This window comes from Falco peregrinus, chromosome 6, assembly GCF_023634155.1.
Source record: "Falco peregrinus isolate bFalPer1 chromosome 6, bFalPer1.pri, whole genome shotgun sequence".
NCBI classification, from domain to species: domain Eukaryota; kingdom Metazoa; phylum Chordata; class Aves; order Falconiformes; family Falconidae; genus Falco; species Falco peregrinus.
Window position 1 is genome coordinate 61,130,358 of NC_073726.1, and position 14,619 is coordinate 61,144,976.

The 14,619-nt window shown below is 46.2% G+C and overlaps 1 protein-coding gene across 1 annotated transcript; it reads left to right on the top strand.

Annotated features, from left to right (window-relative positions):
* Positions 1-857: 857 nt before the first annotated feature.
* Positions 858-14,318, top strand: RTCB (RNA 2',3'-cyclic phosphate and 5'-OH ligase). The gene is made up of 12 exons (XM_055808505.1): positions 858-1,055; positions 1,144-1,222; positions 1,878-1,945; positions 5,937-6,036; positions 7,282-7,438; positions 8,056-8,212; positions 9,292-9,451; positions 9,768-9,943; positions 10,536-10,724; positions 11,211-11,321; positions 12,026-12,145; positions 13,204-14,318. The coding sequence occupies exons 1-12, from the start codon at positions 963-965 to the stop codon at positions 13,309-13,311; spliced, it is 1,518 nt and encodes a 505-aa protein (XP_055664480.1). The 5' UTR covers positions 858-962; the 3' UTR covers positions 13,312-14,318.
* Positions 14,319-14,619: the final 301 nt, after the last annotated feature.

The window sequence follows — 14,619 nt, forward strand, 5'->3', positions numbered from 1 at the left end:
AGTGATACAGCTGTCCTGTACTGCTTATGTGCTTGTGCTTTGGCCAAATTGGGATGGGAAGCTGGCTCAGGCCTCCCAAGCTGGCACCAACAGAGGAGAAACAAAGGTGGGGATGCCATGGCCTGCTCTGTTCTGCTGCTCTATTGAGTCCGGAACCGCCCCTCTGCAAAGTCCCATCCACCTGGCAGGGCACCCAGCCCCTAGCCATCCCCACGCCTCCCACTCCTCAACAGGGAGGAGCCCTTTTCAAGCCAACACTGAGCAGCAAAAAGATGCTTCCCACCAACACAGCTGATGGTGGGGTACAGGCAGTTTTTGCCTGCCTGTAGCTGACCAAACTCAACCCATCCACCCGTGGCAGAGCGGTAGCTAGACACCCTGCAGCCCTGCTCTGCTCCAGGGCTGCAGCGCACAGGCACAGCTTTCATTAGCCACAGGCATGTGAAGGGCCACTCATTTCTCCCACGAAGACAGCTGAAAAGTCCTACGCGGTGTGAGGGAGGCGGCGGCCAGGTACAAACCCGGCTGCCCTGGCCCCGCAGGTACCGGGTGCCTCACCCGGGCGGCCGCAGTGCCCAGCGCCGCGGGGGGCTAAACGGGGAGGGGCTCGGCCCCGTACCTCCGCCAGGCCTGGGGCTGGGGTGAGGCACCCACAGCGCCTAAGCACGCCAGGTGGCCGGGCAGGGCCTCCGGCCGGCCTCGGAGCTGAAGGATGCGAGCGGCTCCCGAGGCGGCCCGGCCGGGCCACGGCAGCGCCTCTCCCGGGCAGGCGCCGCCCCGCAGCGGGTCGCCAGGGGGCGCCGGCGGCCGCAGCTCCCCGCCCTCCCGCAGGATTTTGGCTCTCGGCGGCTCCTGTCCGCGCTGAGGCGGCGTGAGCCTCGGCGGCCACCGTCCCTTCCCGCCGCTGGCCGGGTGCTGGCGGCAGCGCTGACGCGGAGAGGCCGAGCGGGACCGCCGCCGCCATGAGCCGCAGCTACAACGATGAGCTGCAGTACCTGGACAAGATCGACAAGAACTGCTGGCGGATCAAGAAGGGCTTCGTACCGAACATGCACGTGCGTGGGGGGGGGCTGGGCTCCGCCGGGGGTGCCCGGGGGGGTGGGGGCAGGTGCGGCCCGCTCGCCCTGACCGGTCTCCCCGCAGGTGGAGGGCGTGTTCTACGTGAACGACCCGCTGGAGAAGCTGATGTTCGAAGAGCTGCGCAACGCCTGCCGCGGCGGAGGTGCGTGACCGGGGGTGCCCGGTGACCGGGGGGGCCGCACACGCTCCCTGCCGTGGCCTGGAAGCCCTCACGAGCGGCCGGGCTCGCCGCGCCGGCTGGGGGCCCTGAGGGCCCGGGCTGTAGCAGCGCCAGCGCAGGCCCGGAGGCAGCTGGCAGCAACGAGCTGCCTCTCCGCGCCGGCCGCAGCGGCCTGGCGAGCCGCACAGGGTGTCACCTGCAGCTGTAGGGTGTCTGTGCCCAGACCAGAGGGGTGGGCGCAGCCTTGCTGGCAGCCCTGTGTGTGCCCCAGCGTTTTCTGAATGCCTGCACTCAGAGCCTACTGGGGGGGCCGTGGCCTAGGCCGGGCTGTTCTGTGTGAGGCTGCGGCACAGGGCTGGATCCTGCTCTGACAGCTGGCGGCAACAGGCTTCTGCTGTTAGCACGGGTCGGTCTGCATTGGTACCGACACAGCAGGAGGAGGACTTCAGCATAATACCTCACTTAATAAAACTGCCGATGGTACGTAATGCTAGGCTCTTATACCAGTCTAGATTACTTGTTACTGGCAGATTTCTGATTTGCCAGTGTTTTGAGCAGCCTTTTTAGAAGTGCTTGATTATGGTTACCATGGTAAATTACCAGATTGGTTACCTGTTTGGTTTTCTTTTTTCTGCAGGTGCAGGTGGCTTTTTACCTGCTATGAAACAGATTGGGAATGTGGCTGCATTACCTGGCATTGTTCACGTGAGTAACTGCTCTGAAAATTTGTTCTTTTTCCGTTCCTATTTGCCAGAGATTATTGCCTTCCAAATGGGAACTCCATTGTGAGAAGGGGTATAGACCAAAATTCTTTTCAGGGCAGTCTGACTGTTCAGGAATGTGTCTCTGAGTAAGGAGTGCTTGCAAGGGCAGGCTGTAAAACGAAGTTATCGGAAAGGGAAGTATCTGTTGACATCATTGACTGCCTTTTGATGTGAAGCTTTTAGCATTGCTTTGTGCTGTTTCAGTTTGTTTGAGCCACTCTTCCTCCACTGTTCATATTGTCTTTTTGTTGTTTCTGAGTTGCCTTTGCTGACCTGGAATGCATGGAGAAGTGAGAAGGGAGCAGGAGGCTATGTTGCAGTCTGTATTGTTGTTGCTGCCCGAATGTTAGTAGTGAGCCTTCCCATGCCCTCAACACTTCTTTCACTCACCCTGTGCATTTTTGGAAGCAAAGCATCAGATATGATGATGCAGGAGAAAAATACTAGGCTGTGTCACTTTTCAAGAAGCACTAAGAACAATGTGGAAATCATCTTTTTCACATTCAATATTTCATACATTAATAAATAAAAAATAATGGGAATTTTTTTTTAATTGTTTCTCTTGGTGACTTGGCAAAAGTTTTGAATTTCTGGCTGCAGTAAAAGGCAGACTATCATGCTGTTAAAATGCCTTAGTGGTCAACCAAAAAGGGAGTAAGATAAGAGTAGTAACAACTTTTTAAAATTGGAATTTTGGTTGGTAGTTCATAGGAGAGATGTTACAATCATGTGTCTATTCAAATCTTCACTTTTTATTTCCAAACCAAAAGATTTCTGGGTGATGGCAAGGGGAGGCAGAAGCAGCACATAGTCCCACTGGAAAGTACTGCTCTTTGTAATGTATGGTAACATTTTAATACATATTGAAAAGTTCCAGTTTCTGACAGCTTTCTGGATGTTTGGGGCTTTATATTTTTTGTTTGTTTAAATAGATTGTGGAGATCTGTTTGTGGTGTCCTAATCTAAACTTGCCAGGCTAGATATACTTTGGACTTGTGGAGCTGTGTAGGATCACAGAATGGTCAGGTTTGGAAGGGACCTCTGGAGATCATATACTCCAGCCCCCCGGCTAAAGCAGAGTCACCTAGAGTGGGTTGCACAGAACTGCATCCAGGTGTGTTTTGAATGTCTCCAGAGAAGGAGACTCCACAACCTCTCTGGGCAGCCTGTTCCAGTGCTCTGTCACCCTCAAAGCAAAGAAGTTCTTCCTTGTATCCAGATGGAACTTCCTGTGCTGCAGTTCGTGCCTGTTGCCCCTTGTCCTGTCACTGGGCGCTGCTGAGAAGAGCCTGGCCCCATCCTCCTGACACTCATCCTTAAGATATTTGTAGATATTAGTAAGATCCCCTCTCAGTCTTCTCTTCCCCAGGCTACACAGGCCCAGCTCTCCCAGCCTTTCCTAAGGGCAATGCTCCAGTCTCCTCACCATCTTTGTATCCCTCCGCTGGACCCTCTCCAGCAGTTCCCTGTCTCTCTTGAACTGGGGAGCCCAGAACTGGGCACAGCACTGCAGATGCGGCCTCACCAGGGCAGAATAGAGGGGCAGGATCACTTGGCTACGAGCACACGGCTGGCTCTTGGGCAACTTGCCGTCCACCTCCCAGGGTCCTTCTCCGCAGAGCTGCCTTCCAGCAGGTCAGCCCCAGCCTGTGCTGGTACGTGGGATTGTTCCTCCCTGGGGTCAGGACCCTACACTTGCCTTTGGTGAACTTCATTAGGTTCCTCTCCACCCAACGCTCCAGCCTGTCCAGGTCTCCCTGAACGGCAGCGCAGCCTCTGGTGTATCACCTGCTCCTCCCAGCTCTGTATCACCAGCAAACTTGCTGAGGGTGCGCTCTGTCCCTTCATCCAGGTCACTGACAAGTCAGTCGAACAGGACTGGACCCAGCACTGACCCCTGGGGAACACCGCTGGCTACAGGCCTCCAGCTGGACTCTGTGCCGCTGATCACAGCCCTCTGAGCTCTGCCATTGCGCCAGTTCTCAGCCCACCTCACTGTCCGCTCCTCTAACCCACGCTTCCTGAGCTTGCCTGTGAGGATGTTGTGGGAGATGGTGTCAAAAACCTGGCTGAAGTCAAGGCAGACAGCATCCACTGCTCTCCCCTCACCTACCCAGCCAGTTATCCCATCACAGAAGGCTATCAGACTGGTCAGGCATGATTTCCCCTTGGTGAATCCATGTTGACCACTTCTGATAGCCTTTTCCTCCACATGCTGAGAGATGACATCCAGCATGAGCTGTTCCATCACCTTTCCAGGGATGGAGGTGAGGCTGACCAGCCTGTAGTTTCCTGGGTTGTTCTTCTTGCCTTTTTTGAAGACTGGAGTGGCAGTGACTTTTCTCCAGTCCTCAGGCACCTCTTCTGTTCTCCATGACCTCTCAAAGAGGATGGAGAGTGGCTTAGCAATAACATCTGCCAGCTCCCTCAGCACTTGAGGGTGCATCCCATCAGAGCCCGTGGATTTGTGGGTGCCAGGTTTACCTAAATGATCTCTAACCCAATACCTCCTTGACCAAGGGAAAGTCTTCCTTTCTCCAGACTTTCGGTCTTGCCTCCAGGGTCTGGGATTCCTGAGGGCCAGCCTTGACAGTGACGACTGAAGTAAACAAGGCGTTCAGTAAATCCACCTCCTCTGTGTCCTTCATCACCAGGGCACCCACCTCATTCAGCAGCAGGCCCACATTTTCCGTAGTCATCCTTTTCCTACTGATGTATTTGAAGAAGCCCTTCTTGTTGTCCTTGACCTCTCTCACCAGATTTAGTTCCAAACGGACTCAGCCTTCCTTGTTGCCTCCCTGCATGTTCTGACAGCATTCCTATGTTTGTCCCAAGTGGCCTGTCCCTTTTTCCACATTCTGTAAACTTCCTTCTTCTGTTTGAGTTTTGCCAGAAGCTCCTTGCTCATCCATACAGGCCTCCTGCCCTCTTTGTTTGGTTTCTTACTTATAGGGATGCACCTATCTTGAGTTTGGAGGAAGCTGTGCTTGAATATTAGCCAACTGCTTTGGACCATCCTACGTTCTAGAGCCCTAACCCACGATTTCTTCAAGTAGGTCCTTGAAGAGGCCCAAGTCAGCTCTCCTTAAGTCCAGGGTTGCAGTCCTGCTTATTGCCCTGCTTCCTCCATGTAGCATCTTCAACTCTGACATCTCATGGTCACAGCAGCCAAGGCTCTCCAGAAGCATGCCTGTACATTCTTTAATTAGTAATAATATGAAAATGTTCAGCAAAAAGATATTTTTTAAATAAATTAAAATGACATAGCTGCTATCATGTTCTATCCTATCAGGGTATCATCCTAAAAGGATGACTCTTTCCTTCCTACAGAGTGCAGTCTTTGGTCAGTGTTCAGTGACACAGCTAAGAAGAGAAAATGCTGACTGTTTCATGATTCCTTTCCATGGCATTGAACTCCTCCCTTGTTACATTTACAGTGTTTAAATATTGCAGATGTTTCTAGATGGAGCTTGGTAAAGACAAATTCATCACTCTTATGTGAAGTCTCTGTTTTATGCTACTCACAAGCTATTGCCTGCCTAAGTTTTGAATGCAAGGGCTCTTGAGTCCAAGAAAAAAGCTAGGTTAGAGTTCAGTTTTGAGATCACTGTTTCTACATTTAGGTGCTTAAGCTCCTTTTAAGTTTTCTTGAGATCTGGTCAATAGAGCCAATCAGCTGACTAGCCACTGGGTGTTTCCTTCAGAGTGAGATCTGCTCTCTGCTTTCTTAGACTGTCTATCCTGTAACTGCAGGAATTTTAGATACTCACCTGAATTGATGTGTTTACCCCATCTACATCTGAACATCCGTTCTCTTTCTGGTGTATTTGTTCACAAATGTGACAACCACTGCCACAAGGCAAAGCATAACCAAGGTGACTCTGTGCAGCGCAGTTTCATAAAACTTTAAAATGTCCTTCATTCTCTTTCAGAGATCAATAGGCCTTCCAGATGTCCATTCTGGCTATGGGTTTGCCATTGGCAACATGGCTGCCTTTGATATGAATGATCCTGAAGCAGTGGTTTCACCAGGTAAGGATGACTAACTTAACCTGCACGTAGAAATATCTGCGATGGCATAAAGATACTTTTTGAAATGGCAGGTCTTCACAGTATTTTATATACAGAACCAAAACAAAATACGTGATGTGAATTACAGAGAGTTAAAAGGTGCTTAATTCCTGTACTCAGAATCTTTATGGAGCCGGTGGTTACACTGAAAACATCTAAACAGTGCAGAGAGAATTGCCTTTTTGGTTTTGGCTTGGGCTTGTGATATCCCTCAATTTGAAGGGAAAGCATAAGACTCTGAATTTGGGTTTTGCCAAGTTGATAAAGAACTCACTGTTTTCTCAGAGCAGTGTTTGAAAACATCTTTTGAGAAAAAATTTCTACACTTTATTAAAGATGTGACCTTAAAATATGTCTATCTTTTTGATAAACACCTGGGTCTTTAATTACTGATGGTCCGGAGATGCTTTTGTGGTTGTCAGGAAACATGATACTAATGTTTCAGCTTTGCTTTAGGCAGTTTTAGTGTTCCCAATTGACTTAAACCCAGGATCTTAGTCTGGTATCCCCTCTCTGACGCTTGTTAGTACGAGAACCTTCATACTAAAGGTGGCTTGATTGATTGTTCACATTAGGCCTTGCTCTCCGGTATTTGTTTTTATTAAATACAGTTAAGTAAAATACGAAGCACTAACATTTAATATTTCTTATAAGTATTTATCGCTTATTATAACTAGTTATTATTTATTCCAACAAAGAAGCAAAAAGGAATTGCTTTCAAGAACATCTTACATCAGGGAGCCATGCTAAGATCTGTCACTTTTCTTCTGACCTTAGGCAGAAGAACAGGAACATTCTCTCTACTTACTGTGGACAGTATATTTTATAATTATGTCTACTTCTCTTTGTCAGCTTGCTGCAGCGACTTTGTAAACAGAGAGCTCTGTAGGCAATTGTACACTTATGTCTATAGAGTATATGCTCAAGACTGGAAAACGGGCTTTTTAACAGTTTTCGAGTTTTTCTCTGTAAGACTGCATTTTTGGCTGCCTTGAAATCTGAGGCTTCATTAAATTCATCTATTAAAATGAAGCTTAATGCAGTTCTGCTTTTTTCCTGGTATTGTGTCAGGAAGAAGGTGGAAGATCACAGCATTCAGTACATGCTCTCTGTCAGCAGAGAGACTGATTTAAGATGAATATTCAGCAAGTGTTCACCATCAGCACACTTTCTTTATTAACTCCTTGGGCTTTTCTACACTTGTAGGTGGTGTCGGATTTGACATCAACTGTGGTGTCCGCTTACTGCGTACCAATTTGGATGAAAGTGATGTGCAGCCTGTGAAAGAGCAGCTCGCCCAGGCTATGTTTGACCACATTCCTGTTGGTGTCGGCTCCAAAGGTGTCATCCCCATGAATGCCAAGTAAGAGAATGACTTTGTGTGCACATCACTAGAGGGGACATCTCTGGTGTTTATTTTGATGAAAAATTCATCAGTGGGAGACTTTAAGAAAGAAAAAGTAATTCTAAAACTCTTTCCATTCTTTCTGCGTATGTGCTTCACCAGGAGAACTGGCGTAATCATCAGTGCACAAAGGCAGCTGTTTCTTTCCCCATTTAAAACCCTGAAATAACTAAAGGTTCTTGAAGGGTTCTCATTTCTTCTGACAGAAAACCTCCATGGATGTAAAGGTATCTTTTTGTAAGGGATGAGAGAGAAAATAGGATATTCCACACACAGCAAAGAGGAAAAAGTAATGACCTATCTCAAGTTGATATATATGTAGAGCTTGATTTTTTCATGAAGCATTAAGAAGATGGACTTCTTGTTAGGGGAGTTGGCTGGTCATAACATCATGGAGTAATTTAGCTTGGTTGGGATCTCTTGACATCATCTCGTCCAACTCCTTGCATGAAGGAAGGCTAACTCTGTAGGTAGGTCTAACAACAAAGTTACATCAGGTTGCTCAGGGCTGTATCCAGTGGAGTTGTGAGTATATCCAAGGATAACCACCTTATGTAGGTGTTTGATAATTGCAGGGATTTGGAAGAAGCGCTAGAGATGGGTGTGGACTGGTCTCTCCGGGAAGGCTATGCCTGGGCAGAGGACAAGGAGCACTGTGAGGAATATGGAAGAATGTTGCAGGCTGATCCCAACAAGGTCTCCTCAAGAGCAAAGAAGAGGGGCCTGCCTCAGGTAATGCTGTGTTTCAGGAGAGCTCTGAGTGCTCCCAGGGTTCAAATGTAAAGGTTAGTGAGTAGTTCTCTGACTTTGTGTCTCTTCTTGAAACTCTGCCTGATGTTTCTGGGCAAGGGGAAAGGTGAGATGGTGGGGCCATTTCTGAATAATTCTTGACAGAGCTGTAACAGAGCGAAATGATACTGGACATGCCCAAAGTGCCTGGGGCCATCAGTTTTTCATCAGTTAACACCTGGTACTGGCGTTCATGTTCAGTGGTATTTCCCCATCCAGATTAGTTTTATTTTTAAAAGACAGGCAAGTTATTTTGCAACTTTTCTCCTTGTTTGCTAAGCAAGTTAATAGCAGGGGCAAGGAAGGATATTAGAAGCTCATAACTCTGAATTGCAGTTCAGGGGTTGGACTTCATTTCTGTACATAGTATTTCATTGCTCTGTAACACTTTTGAGATGGCTGTACTAACGCTACATTTGTAAAGCTTGCTTTTTCTTGAGTTTTATGAGTTGTGGTGCTGCAAGATTATAGTATTTTAGCCTCAAAATAATCTTATGTCCTCAATTTTCACATTCACCTTGCAAATAACTGAGCATCTGTTACGGAGTTGAAAAAATTTGGGCCTAGAAATGGAATATCTTGCTTTAATCTAATGAAAGCTTGTAAGTACCTAAGTAGCAGGATATTTTAACTTCCCTGTGGAGTTATAACCAAGTGTAAGACTGTATGTCTGCTTTGTCTATACAAATTGAAGATAAATTCTCAATACTCTGTACTCTTCCCATCTTTCAACTAGGCCTAAGTAAGTTGGAAAAAGGTGGCAGCACAGTCTGTAGATCCTGGTCCTTTTGTTTAATCGCAGTCTTGTTACAAATCTAAACAAAGAGGACAGTGATGATGATGCTGTGTTCTACTTCCTTTCAGCTTATGTGGGGATTTTTTTTTCCTGGAAAAACTTTTCCACAACCAAAACCTTGCTGTAGCACTTTGCCCTATTTATTGCCCATATTGCCATAGCTCTCCCCTGTGCTCCCAGAGGCTGCTTTACTAGCACTGTTTGATCAGTGTGTTGTGTTTGGCAGCTGGGGACCCTGGGAGCCGGAAATCATTATGCCGAGATCCAGGTTGTGGATGACATTTACAATGAATATGCTGCCAGGAAGATGGGCATTGACCACAAAGGGCAGGTGTGTGTGATGATCCACAGTGGCAGCAGAGGTCTGGGCCACCAAGTTGCTACAGGTATGATTTGACTGGCATAGGTACCTGGAGTGGAGAAACGCTTGAACATGGTCTTGTCATTCACAGTAAACTCCGTCACTGAAGAGCATTTCTTACAGTGTAATTGCTGAGTCTATTCTGAATTGCCTTGACAGGGGTTGTCTGTTTGCAGACAGTTGATAATGTTCTGCCACAGATTTTCTTTTGCATTTGAGAAATTTTTGACCATCAGACAGATATGTTCAGTTTTAGAATATAAATTATAGACAGCCATGCTAATCTGACAGATTGAAACAAAATTAAGGAGTCACCTAGACTTGCTGTGTTTATTTCCCAGATGCATTGGTGGCTATGGAAAAAGCTATGAAACGGGACAAAATCATAGTGAATGATCGCCAGCTGGCATGTGCCAGGATTGCTTCCGCAGAGGGACAGGATTACTTGAAGGGAATGGCAGCTGCTGGAAACTATGCATGGGTCAACCGCTCTTCTATGACTTTTCTAACAAGACAGGTAGGAGCAGAGTTGTCTCTTGACAGCTGTTTTGGTACACATCTCCTGCTTTATCCCAGACATAGGGAACACAGAGTAGCTGCAGTATTTAACATAATTTTTGTTCTTGTGCTTCTTAAACTGTTTTCTGGAGACACACAAAGCTGCGGTCAAGTCAATCCATCTAATACCTCTCAACATCACTGGATTATACTTGCTGAAGCTGCTTAATCAATATTTTTGAAAATTCCTTGAACTGGAAGAGGGTACAAGAAAATTATTTTTACGCTGCACAAGCTATCTTTTCAGAGTTGCAAGAATTTGTCTAACTGATATCTGACTGAATTCCAGCATTAAAGCTGCCAATGAGCAAATAAACAATCCAGACAGTCCAATTCTGTCACACCCAGCACTGTTGTGTTTGGTTCCATTGTGGCTGAATTTGACTGAAGTTCTTAACCTGCCACGCCAAGTGTTTAGGTCACTGACTTACTGGTAAGAAACACTTTCAAGCGAGTGTGTTCCTTTTAATTCCTAAAAAGATTGTAAATCTTCCACATGTACATAGCAATTATCTTCTTGTATTTCACATCCTGTTTTAATGTCTTTTCAGGCTTTTGCCAAAGTCTTCAACACAACCCCAGATGACCTTGATATGCATGTTATCTATGATGTGTCTCACAACATTGCCAAAGTGGAGCAACATGTAGTGGATGGGAAGGAGCGGACTCTGCTGGTGCACAGAAAGGGATCAACCAGAGCCTTCCCTCCTCACCATCCTCTTATTGCTGTTGATTATCAAGTAAGTTTAGCTGTGGGAGAAGGAAATCAGAAGAGAATTCTGGATGAATCAGACAACTGTAGGGTGCCTAACAGAGATCTGAATGCTGCAAGTTCCTTTTTTGAGCTAACAGCACTGGAACCCTAGTAGGGTGGCAATATTCTGCTTGTCTGTGTGTTAGATCTTTGGGACATTGAGCTCCCTCTTCTGCTCCATACCCACAATGGTTGGAAGATCATGAAGGGAAAGAAGTGCTTGGTACCTAGGGCAGCCTTCCATGATTTGCTTTGTCTGTCTGTTGGACGCAAGTCTTTTGATCTGCAGGTCCGCATCTTTCAATTCAGTTAGTTCTCCAGAATCCTTGATAGCAGGCACCTGAGGCAAGCAGGGATGTTCTGAGGGAATGTGAACCTGCCCTCCTTTTCTGGAGATATGGTTCCTCTCAGACTTTTATTAAGAATGAGTTTTTTAAGCTTTTTCTTGTGAATTAATACTTTGCATCCACAGCTGACTGGACAGCCTGTCTTGATTGGTGGGACTATGGGCACCTGTAGCTATGTTCTTACTGGCACAGAGCAAGGCATGACCGAGACCTTCGGAACTACTTGCCATGGCGCTGTAAGTAAAAAATTATTTCAGGAAGGGATTGGCATGGGACTGTCATCCACAGAACAGGATTGTTCAAGGGTCATCCCGTGTGTGATTCATCTGTTGGTCATACAAGCAGAGAGTAGCCTTGCCATAGTAATCCGAGTCCAGGAGGACTGCAGGCTAGAAGTCCTCTTTGTCCCTTACTGAGTAGCTTTGATGACTGCTGCAGAAAATTTAGTGGTGCTTCTTTATACAAGGCAGATGTTAGGATGAAGACATAGAGAATGAACTCATTTTACCAAATTCTGGTATCTCTGAACTAATAAGGATTAAAACTGTGCTGAGGCTGTCCATATAAAACTCCTCAGCAGTAAGAAGGTGGTATTTCCTCCCCTGTTATTAACAATGTGAGACAAGATGATTGAGGAAGATAAATAGTTTCCAGTAAAACTTGACGCCTGAATAGTCTGACAAGTGGTTTGGGTAAAAAGACACTTGTAGACAAGTATGTTATACACATGAACCTTTCTCAGCTGTCATACCAGATATGTGATTTTGTAGGAGCCCATCACGTAAAGTCTAAATTAATTTCCTGTTTTGTGGTTTACTGTGGTCTGTGCTCTCATCCATTCTGTGTTTACTTATATTGTAATAATGTTTTTCTTTAATAAGAAAGAGTTCTGTTTTTCCAAACTGCTACAAAAAATAGAACTAACAAAACTGCCGTCTAGGGTCGTGCACTGTCTCGAGCCAAATCTCGACGTAACTTGGACTTCCAGGATGTATTGGACAAGCTGGCTGACATGGGCATTGCCATCCGTGTTGCTTCTCCCAAACTGGTCATGGAAGAAGTGAGTTTAATACCTCATTATTTGAGAGGGAAAAGGGGGTCTTGCTTCTTGACTGAACAACCCTCCCTGACTTGTTTTTTTGCAGTGTTAAGCGATCACTAGTACTCTAAATATTCTACAGCTTATGAAATTTCTGATACAGCTGTCCGTTTTTTTGGAAGATAATGTGAAGCCTTTCTTGTCCCTAAAATCCTGCTGAAAGGGGAGATGCCTGTTTGACAGGTTTTGGGGGGCTATGTTTTTTTCTGTTTCTGCTTGGTGATAGGGATAATTACCATAAACCCTGAGAATTATTTGTGTGAGCATCACAAAAGTAGTTACGTTTTATGGATTCTGTTCTTGAATGATGTTCTGCCAGCTTTAAACTTACTTTACAGTAGAGCTTTCACATAGATTATTAGCAGTTTATGAGAGATCTGCCTCTTTAATATGAATTCTGATACTTGCTCAAGAAGAGAATTCTGAATGGCTAGAAAACAGGGTATTATGACTTCCAGTTCCTCTGCATTAACATGATAGAATGTCTTTTCTGTTTACAGCCTTACTGATAGTAGTGTTGGAACTATGCTGTTATGGGTGTTGGTGGTGTACAAGCATGTTGATCACATTAAAATCTATTTAAGAGCAGGATTCTTGTCAGAATGCTGGAGGGGGAAGCCCTGGAGCTCAACCCCGATTCCTCTCGCTAAGGGGCAGTGAAGATAAATCTTAAAAGGTTATCTTTAAGGAGGAGGTTGGAGTCATGTCCTGCCAGATAACAAGGCTTGACATTCTCACATGCCGGTGAACTGGATTATCTGAAAACACAGGGAAACCTGAACCAAATATCTGAAATACCGTGAAATCTTATTTGTAATGCTAAGTGTCTCATAGATTTCTTCAATATGCAAGGTGGCCAGGTTTTCAATATGTGCACCTACTTCTACACGCTCAATTAATATGATTATATTTTTGTGAAGAGGAGAGGGGATATCAAAAGCCTACATCTAACTTCCTGTGACTCTGGGTTGTTTATAGTTCTGTTTTTGGTTTTTTTTTTTCCTCTCTTCCCCATCCAGGCACCAGAGTCTTATAAGAATGTGACAGATGTGGTTAACACCTGCCATGCAGCTGGCATCAGCAAGAAAGCCATTAAACTGAGACCTATTGCTGTTATAAAAGGCTAGGAATGGACAAGCCAGCAGAAAAGCACTGACGTCTCCAGGCCTTACACAAAACTGACTAGAACCACCATCTTCCCATACCTCTTGGACTCTGTAGGATGCTCAGATTATCATCTCCCTGTTCTGGAAACACAACAGTTGAGGACACCCCCGTTTTAAACCATTCCTAGGCATAATTAACCCCTACCCACCCCCATCCCCCAATTATATGGTGTTCTTTTCTTGTGAGGAAAGGGCAAAGAAATAAGTGAGTCTTGGGTTTTATATGCAGTCCCTCCCCCGTTTGCCTGATGATTCCATAGGCAGGACTTCAGACTTGACTGAGTTGTTGCTAATTGCTGTGCTGTGAGACCACCTCCATCAGTGAAGATGGTGTATGAGCCAGACCTGCTGTCTCCGCACCTGAATGCCTGGAGCTCTTTCTGCATATAAAAGTACTCTGATAGGCAGGGTACTCTGATAGGCTTCTGGGCAGGGAGAGGTTGCTCTGTTTGCAGATACCTCTATGCATAGTCTGTATTGTTGCATGTTTTGTGGCAATTGGGTGAGAAATCTGGAGCTGAGAGTGGTCTCCCGCTTGGGTTGAGAGGGTCTAACTAGGTTTGAGGCACAGTCCTCCCCTCTTACCCCACCCTCTCCCACTGAACACAGCACCTGGCGTACTTGGCTCAGTACAAGTAGGTGTACTGCAGTCTTCTGGAAATGTTGGTAGGACTGAGTATGTTGCTTTGAGAGGGTTTGTTTGCCTAGTGCGAGTTGTGACTTAACAACTTACAGATGTGCTAATCCAAAATTTTGCCAAGTCGTAAGCATGTAAAAGTTGGATTGGATAGTATTGCTTGCTGTATCCTGTAGCTCTGATTTAAGTCGAGTCCAAATGCAGGATCAGGCCCAGTACCATGTGACTTCTGATGTTTCTTTTACGTTCATTAACCATGACTGGAGGGGAAGCTGACCATCCTCACTGGATCATTTGGGGGATTGCAAATAAAATGGGAAGATGAACACTGCAGTGTGTCTGTGTCATGTTTATTCTGTGGCTAAAATGTTTGTTGTGCACTTTCAAGTGTGTGCACGTCTTGCAGAGAAATGTGCAGGTGGCAGAACTTCTTGCAGGATACAAGAGAAGGGCAATGCAGTGCTGTTTTCTCAGCTTGGTTCTGATAAGAGTATGATAGCTATGATTTGTCTCTCTCGGGGCCTGCCGCGTGTACCTCACTGGTCAGGGGATGGAGGTTCCCTGTAAGCCTGTGTGCAGACACAAGAGGGCGGCTGGAGGAACAGAAAACCTCAAAGCAGGAGTGGAGCTCT